Source organism: Oncorhynchus gorbuscha, linkage group LG11 (assembly GCF_021184085.1).
Source record: "Oncorhynchus gorbuscha isolate QuinsamMale2020 ecotype Even-year linkage group LG11, OgorEven_v1.0, whole genome shotgun sequence".
Lineage (NCBI taxonomy): Eukaryota > Metazoa > Chordata > Actinopteri > Salmoniformes > Salmonidae > Oncorhynchus > Oncorhynchus gorbuscha.
In genome coordinates, this window is record NC_060183.1 from 8,573,556 (window position 1) to 8,582,554 (window position 8,999).

General features: G+C 51.6%; 1 protein-coding gene across 1 annotated transcript; it reads right to left on the reverse strand.

Annotated features, from left to right (window-relative positions):
* Positions 1–1,859: 1,859 nt before the first annotated feature.
* LOC124047529 (5-hydroxytryptamine receptor 7-like) lies at positions 1,860–8,755 on the reverse strand. Its single transcript, XM_046367836.1, has 2 exons — positions 7,770–8,755; positions 1,860–3,575 (listed from the first exon to the last, which is right to left on the reverse strand). Exons 1-2 carry the CDS (start codon positions 8,300–8,302, stop codon positions 2,774–2,776), a joined length of 1,335 nt encoding a protein of 444 aa, XP_046223792.1. The 5' UTR covers positions 8,303–8,755; the 3' UTR covers positions 1,860–2,773.
* Positions 8,756–8,999: the final 244 nt, after the last annotated feature.

An 8,999-nucleotide genomic window follows, 5' to 3' on the forward strand; every position in this document is an offset into this window, starting at 1 on the left:
CAGGAGGGTCTCTCTCCAGGAACAGGGTTGGAGTTCAAACCTACAGGAGGGTCTCTCTCCAGGAACAGGGCTGGAGTTAAAAACCTACAGGAGGGTAGCTCTCCAGGAACAGGGCTGGAGATAAAACCTACAGGAGGGTCTCTCTCCAGGAACAGGGTTGGAGTTAAAAACCTACAGGAGGGTAGCTCTCCAGGAACAGGGTTGGAGTTCAAACCTACAGGAGGGTCTCTCTCCAGGAACAGGGCTGGAGTTAAAACCTACAGGAGGGTCTCTCTCCAGGAACAGGGTTGGAGTTGAAAACTATAGGAGGGTCTCTCTCCAGGCGGGACTAGGTGTGTGAGGAAGAATCAGGCGCAGAGAACAGAGAGTTCCACAGGAAGAGGTGCACTTTAATATGGCACAAAGACCAACCCACAACACAGGGACCAACCCACAACACAGGGACCAACCCACAACACCAACCCACAACACAGGGCCAACCCACAACACAGGGACCAACCCACAACACAGGGACCAACCCAAAACACAGGGACCAACCCACAACACAGGGACCAACCCACAACACAGGGACCAACCCACAACACAGGGACCAACCCACAACACAGGGACCAACCCACAACACAGGGACCAACCCACAACACCAACCCACAACACAGGGACCAACCCACAACACAGGGACCAACCCAAAACACAGGGACCAACCCACAACACCAACCCACAACACAGGGACCAACCCACAACACAGGGACCAACCCAAAACACAGGGACCAACCCAAAACACAGGGACCAACCCACAACACAGGGACCAACCCACAACACAGGGACCAACCCACAACACAGGGACCAACCCACAACACCAACCCACAACACAGGGACCAACCCACAACACAGGGACCAACCCACAACACAGGGACCAACCCACAACACAGGGACCAACCCAAAACACAGGGACCAACCCACAACACCAACCCACAACACAGGGACCAACCCAAAACACAGGGACCAACCCACAACACCAACCCACAACACAGGGACCAACCCACAACACAGGGACCAACCCACAACACCAACCCACAACACAGGGACCAACCCACAACACAAGGACCAACCCAAAACACAGGGACAGACCCAAAACACAGGGACCTACCCACAACACAGGGACCAACCCACAACACGAACCCACAACACAGGGACCAACCCACAACACAGGGACCTACCCACAACACAGGGACCAACCCACAACACGAACCCACAACACAGGGACCAACCCACAACACAGGGACCAACCCACTACACAGGGACCAACCCACAACACAGGGACCAACCCACAACACCAACCCACAACACAGGGACCAACCCACAACACAGGGACCAACCCACAACACCAACCCACAACACAGGGACCAACCCACAACACAAGGACCAACCCAAAACACAGGGACAGACCCAAAACACAGGGACCTACCCACAACACAGGGACCAACCCACAACACGAACCCACAACACAGGGACCAACCCACAACACAGGGACCTACCCACAACACAGGGACCAACCCACAACACGAACCCACAACACAGGGACCAACCCACAACACAGGGACCAACCCACAACACAGGGACCAACCCACAACACAGGGACCAACCCACAACACCAACCCACAACACCAACCCACAACACAGGGACCAACCCACAACACAGGGACCAACCCACAACACAGGGACCAACCCACAACACAGGGACCAACCCAAAACACAGGGACCAACCCACAACACAGGGACCAACCCACAACACAGGGACCAACCCACAACACCAACCCAAAACACAGGGACCAACCCACAACACAGGGACCAACCCACAACACAGGGACCAACCCACAACACAGGGACCAACCCACAACACCAACCCACAACACAGGGTACCAGGTCCAGAACACGAACACACCTAAATAACACAAGAATAATCCTGCACAAAACAAGGGCGGGTATATGCACTTTAAATAAGGAAGCCCATCTAGCACACGCAAATAGACACAGGTGCAACTAATAAGACAAAACAAACAGAAAAACGAAAAAAGGATCGGTGGCGGCTAGTAGGATGGTGACGACGACCACCGAGCACCGCCCGAACAGGCAGGGGAGCCAACTTCGGCGGAAGTCGTGACAGAGCCCTGTTTTAGACTGTCTGGACATGTAAGATCTTGAGTAGTGGACCAGGCAAGCAGATGCCATTGACCTAAGACTTTCTCAGTGTGGCAACTCCCACAATACCACAACAATAACACCATTTAGATGGCAACTCCCACAATACCACAACAATAACACCATTTAGATGGCAACTCCCACAATACCACAACAATAACACCATTTAGATAGCAACTCCCACAATACCACAACAATAACACCATTTAGATAGCAACTCCCACAATACCACAACAATAACACCATTTAGATAGCAACTCCCACAAAACCACAACAATAACACCATTTAGATAGCAGCTGCCACAATACCACAACAATAACACCATTTAGATGGCAACTCCCACAAAACCACAACAATAACACCATTTAGATAGCAACTCCCACAAAACCACAACAATAACACCATTTAGATAGCAGCTGCCACAATACCACAACAATAACACCATTTAGATGGCAACTCCCACAATACCACAACAATAACACCATTTAAATGGCAACTCCCACAATACCACAACAATAACACCATTTAGATAGCAGCTGCCACAATACCACAACAACAATACCATGGTCACATTTAGATAACAGAGTGAGTCTTTTCAACCAGTTTGAGGGCCTGGTGCATCCCGACGGCGGACAGCTTGCGGTTGATGTTGCGATAACGACAGCGCAGCAGGTTGCTGTAGGTGGTCCTCAGATCCCTGTTGAAGAAGGCGTAGATGAAAGGGTTGAGGAGGGAGTTGGCATAGCCCAGCCACAACAGGGTCCTCTCCACCCACAAGGGCACACAGCTAGGGCAGTCCGCCCTGCAGATGAAGGGTCTGGCCGTGGACAGTAAGAAGAAAGGCATCCAGCAGACACTGAAGGCTCCTACCACGATCCCCAGGGTGGCTGCTGCCTTCTGCTCCCGCTTGAAGATGGACGTGTTCCTCCGGTTGCTCCTCACGAGCCGGGAGAATCGCTCCTCCACCTCCCTGTGGAGCCTCAGAGCGGCCGACACACAGTCCACGCTGTCCTCTTCCTCCTCCTGTTCCTCCATGGCTTCCTCCTCTTCCCCCCGCGCCGCCTCCTCCCCGACCCGCGGGAAGCCCGTGATGGTGTGCTTGGCGGCGCTGAGCTTGGCGGCGCGGTAGATGCGGTAGTACATAATGAGCATGACGGATACGGGGATGTAGAACGCCACTGAGGTGGAGTAGATGGTGTAACCAAAGTCCTGGCTGATCAGACACACCTCGTTGTCGTTTACGTTCTGGGCCCAGCCGAAGAGGGGGGGCAGGGTGATGGAGGCAGCGAGGAGCCACACGGACAGCACCATCTTGGCCATGCAACAGACATTCTGCCTCATAGGGTAGGTCAGAGGCTTGGTTATGCCCAGGTACCTCAGAACAAACATCAAAAACACATATCATTCATTAGCTGCTAAACATAAACTGTTTATACATACAGAACATACTACTGTAAATACATTACATGAACATAAAACAAACACTGGGAAGTTATTCACCCCAAATGAACTATAGCGATTATAACAAGATACTGTTTAACAATGTTATTATAATGTAGCCTACTACAGCTGGGCTATACTTTTGAGAATGGAATTCTAAACTCCTTACAAGCTTGAGTTACTATTATTACAGCAGGATAGGAGCAGAAGGAGGGAGACAGAGTAGAGGGAGCAGCAGGGAGACAGAGTAGAGGGAGCAGCAGAGACAGAGTAGAGGGAGCAGCAGGGAGACAGAGTAGAGGGAGCAGCAGAGACAGAGTAGAAGGAGCAGCAGAGAGACAGAGTAGAGGGAGCAAAAGAGAGACAGAGTAGAGGGAGCAGCAGAGAGACAGAGTAGAGGGAGCAGCAGAGAGACAGAGTAGAGGAGCAGAGAGACAGAGTAGAGGGAGCAGCAGAGAGACAGAGTAGAGGGAGCAGCAGAGAGACAGAGTAGAGGGAGCAGCAGAGACAGAGTAGAGGGAGACAGCAGAGACAGAGTAGAGGGAGCAGCAGAGACAGAGTAGAGGGAGCAGCAGAGACAGAGTAGAGGGAGCAGCAGAGACAGAGTAGAGGGAGCAGCAGAGACAGAGTAGAGGAGGCAGGGAGAGCAGAGGAGAGACAGAGCAGCAGAGAGAGAGTAGAGGGAGCAGCAGGAGCAGCAGCAGAGACAGAGTAGAGGGCAGCAGACAGAGAGGGAGCAGAGAGACAGAGTAGGAGCAGCAGACAGAGTAGAGACAGCAGGGACAGATTAGAGGGAGCAGACAGGAGCAGCAGAGACAGAGTAGAGGGAGCAGCAGGGAGACAGAGTAGAGGGAGCAGCAGAGACAGAGTAGAGGGAGCAGCAGGGAGACAGAGTAGAGGGAGCAGACACAGGGAGACAGAGACAGAGAGAGGGAGCAGCAGAGACAGAGTAGAGGGAGCAGCAGAGACAGAGTAGAGGGAGCAGCAGAGACAGAGTAGAGGGAGCAGCAGAGAGACAGAGTAGAGGGAGCAGCAGAGACAGAGTAGAGGGAGAGCAGAGAGACAGAGTAGAGGGAGCAGCAGAGAGACAGAGTAGAGGGAGCAGCAGGGAGACAGAGTAGAGGGAGCAGCAGAGACAGAGTAGAGGGAGCAGCAGGGAGACAGAGTAGAGGCAGAGAGACAGAGTAGAGGGAGCAGCAGAGACAGAGTAGAGGGAGCAGCAGAGAGACAGAGTAGAGGGAGCAGCAGGGAGACAGAGTAGAGGGAGCAGCAGAGACAGAGTAGAGGGAGCAGCAGAGACAGAGTAGAGGGAGCAGCAGAGAGACAGAGTAGAGGGAGCAGCAGAGACAGAGTAGAGGGAGCAGCAGAGAGACAGAGTAGAGGGAGCAGCAGAGACAGAGTAGAGGGAGCAGCAGAGACAGAGTAGAGGGAGCAGCAGGAGACAGAGTAGAGGGAGCAGCAGAGAGACAGAGTAGAGGGAGCAGCAGGGAGACAGAGTAGAGGGAGCAGCAGAGACAGAGTAGAGGGAGCAGCAGGGAGACAGAGTAGAGGGAGCAGCAGAGAGACAGAGTAGAGACAGACAGAGTAGAGGGAGCAGCAGAGACAGAGTAGAGGGCAGCAGGGAGACAGAGGAGCAGCAGAGACAGAGTAGAGGGAGCAGCAGGGAGACAGAGTAGAGGGGATAGAGACAGAGTAGAGGGAGAGACAGAGTAGAGGGAGCAGCAGGGAGACAGAGTAGAGGGCAGCAGAGGGAGCACAGAGACAGAGTAGAGGAGCAGCAGGGAGACAGAGTAGGAGCAGCTGGAGACAGGGAGCAGCAGAGACAGAGTAGAGGGAGAGACAGAGGGAGCAGAGAGACAGAGTAGAGGGAGACAGAGACAGAGTTTAATTTAGGACCAAGCAGCACAGGGAGACAGAGTAGAAGCAGCAGAGACAGAGTAGAGGGAGCAGCAGGGAGACAGAGTAGAGGAGCAGCAGGGAGACAGAGTAGCTTGGGAGCAGCAGAGAGACAGAGTCAAAAGCAGCGGAGACAGGGAGCAGCAGAGACAGAGTAGAGGGCAGCAAAGAGACAGAGTAGAGAGCAGAGACAGAGATTCTTCAGGACAGAGTAGAGGAGCAGCAGAGACAGAGTCGGTTTGAGCATTTGCAGAGACAGCAGCAGAGACAGAGTAGAGGGAGCAGCAGAGACAGAGTAGCGGAGCAGCAGAGAGACAGAGTAGAGGGAGCAGCAGGAGACAGAGTAGAGAGCAGCAGGAGCAGAGTAGAGGGAACAGGAGACAGAGTAGAGGGAGCAGCGTGGGAGACAGAGTAGATGGAGCAGCAGAGACAGAGTAGAGGGAGCAGCAGGGACAGAGTATACTGGAGCAGCAGGAGACAGAGTAGAGGGAGCAGCAGAGACAGAGTAGAGGGAGCAGCAGACAGAGTATTTGAGGGAGCACATTAAGAGACAGAGTAGAGGGCAGCATGGGGAGACAGAGTAGCCGGAGCAGCAGGGAGACAGAGTAGAGGGCAGCAGAGAGACAGAGTAGAGGGAGCAGCAGCAGAGACAGAGTAGAGCAGCAGGGAGACAGAGTAGAGGGAGCAGCAGAGACAGAGTAGAGGGAGACAGCAGGGAGACAGAGTAGAGGGAGCAGCAGAGAGACAGTAGGGGAGCAGCAAACGGAGACAGAGTAGAGGGAGCAGCAGAGACAGAGATAGACGGGAGCAGACAGAGCACAGAAAGAGTAGAGGGAGCAGCAGAGACAGAGCAGCAGGGAGACAGCGTGAGAGGAGACAGAGTAGAGGGAGCAGCAGGGAGACAGAGTAGACCCGGGAGCATCAGCAGAGTTGAGACAGAGTAGAGGGAGCAGCAGGGAGACAGAGTCTTGCACAGCAGACAGAGTGGAACGAGCGCCAGAGACAGAGTAGAGGGAGCAGCAGGAGACAGAGTAGAGGGAGCAGCAGAGACAGAGTAGCTGGGTTTTTTAGCAGGGAGACAGAGACCCGAAATGCCTACCCACAGAGAGACAGAGTAGAGCAGCAGAGACAGCAGGGCAGAACAGATAGTAACCAGCAGAACAAAGGGCTCAATCCAGCTGCAGGGGGAAAATATAGTTCTGGAGGGGAAAGTGTTACCCACTCAATTAACTATGTAAATATATATGATAGATTTTTTTGAATATATATGTTTAATTTAGTTGACCAATTGGTGCACTACCCGTATGGGAATATTAACACACAATTTCATCAAGTAGCCTATGTGTGCACAAAACACAAACCACTATTTTTATTTAATAAATTAAATGCAATGCAGTGCTTCACCAGAGCTGGAGCTGAGTACCGGCACTTCAAATGATCTACTGCTTGAGATCCTGTTCCTCTTATAGAATATTATTTCAAAAGTATTGCGGAGCTCCTGCACCTAAATATAAACAGTACTGGCACCAAAATGAGTACCGGTGTTGGCCCGAAAATCTTCCCCTGACAGAACCCCCCCCCCCCCCCCATTCTTCATTGCTGCTACTTGCTTGCTAGTTGAGATTTCTGCTCTTCACTCCGTTGTCAGTTTAACCTACAGTTTTCGGTTTGGCTATTTGTTTCAATAAGGCGCCCCCCTTCAGCACCTGCCCGCACCCGGGGGTGTCCAGTGCCATAGTAGTTCTGAAATGTTTATTGCTTGTGTAACGGATGTGAAACGGCTAGCTTAGTTAGCGGTGCGCGCTAAATAGCGTTTCAATCGGTTACCTCACTTGCACTGAGACCTTGAAGTAGTTGTTCCCCCTTTGCTCTGCAAGGGCCGTGGCTTTTGTGGAACGATGGGTAACGATGCTTCGTGGGTGAATGTTGTTGATGTGTGCAGAAGGTCCCTGGTTCGCGCCCGGCGAGGGGACGGTTTAAAATTATACTGTTACACTTGCCAACATTTTACTCCCTCCTCTATGTTTAATATAACACACATGCATGAATTATTAATTTCAGTTGCCTATCCTATTTGACTCGGATGTGTGCCACAAAGTATTTGACTCCAGGCAACAAAATTAAGGAAATTAGAAAGGGGTGGGTTTCTGTCATGGGGTAGATTTTCGGCACAATGCCGGCACCTATTTCAGTCCGTCAATCACTGGGAAATAGGAATTGGAACCGCACTTACCTGTCTATGCTAATTACGCACAGCGTCATTATGGATGCAGTGCAACACATCACGTCCATGGCAATAAAAACATTACAGAAGACTCGGCCAAAAACCCATTGCCCCCCAATAAGGTCCGTTATACTGACAAACGGCATAACTGCTAGCGCGATTGAAAGATCGGCAACCGCCAGAGACACGATCAGATAGTTGGACGGCTGCCGTAACTTTTTCACGAAGCACACCGAAATCACCACCAGCAAGTTCCCGCAGATAGTAAACAGCGTGAGCGTGGTGAGGATCGCTCCAATAAATACTTTCTCCACCTTGTCGTAGTTCCGAATTTGTTCCCCGCACCCGGTGCTGTTCTCCATCAGCAGAGTTGAAGACTGCGAAGTGGGGGACACCGCCTCCGCTGCCTCTTGCACAATCTTCAGCAAGTGTGGAACGAGCGCCTCCGAAATCATGTTAGTTGCGCCAGGCTCTTCCGCTGTCTCTGTCGCGTAAGATCTCATGTTGCTGTGGTTGAAAGTTCCATTTGTATCCACGACCATGCTGGTTGTTTTTTATCCATGAACATGCAACCCCGAAAAATGCCTACCCACAGACGTGCATGTGGGCATGTGAGATGTAAATGACTAATCTGCATCGTCCGCCCAGAGCGCACATTCATAGTAACCAAGTCAGAAACACGCTCTGTTTTATGGACATTACTCAAAACGCACGGCGGAAAAATGTATAGAAAATGTTTCTGCGGACATATCGCACCTCTGGACGCCACCTAGAAATAACAGCTCCTGGGGGCATGTCAGCGCAATTATATCTGGGTAACAAATGACATCCGAAACACCCGGAATATTGGAGTACTAGCAAATATATTTAAAACCATTTCAAATATATCAATTATTTATTCAAGACATTAAATAAACATGTCATTGTCTGAATAGTCAACCAATCCAATGCGGCCACGGACAATTACGCATGGAGACACGGGGAACTGCATCCAAATACCTCATTTTATTGGCTGTAATAGAGTTTCAAAGTAGGCCTAATAAATATGTGTAGGCTGCAACATGGCCACAAGAAATGCATATATAGCCTACTGTAGCAACTTATTGGAGCTGTCGTGGTTAGCAGGTCTGCGTTCTGGGAGACCCTGGATCGAGATCCCCGGCGTTACACTGTCGCTGTTCGCATATAATCGCTACGTTGGTGTCAGAAGTAGGATGGAGCCCGTGAGGCCATGCTATG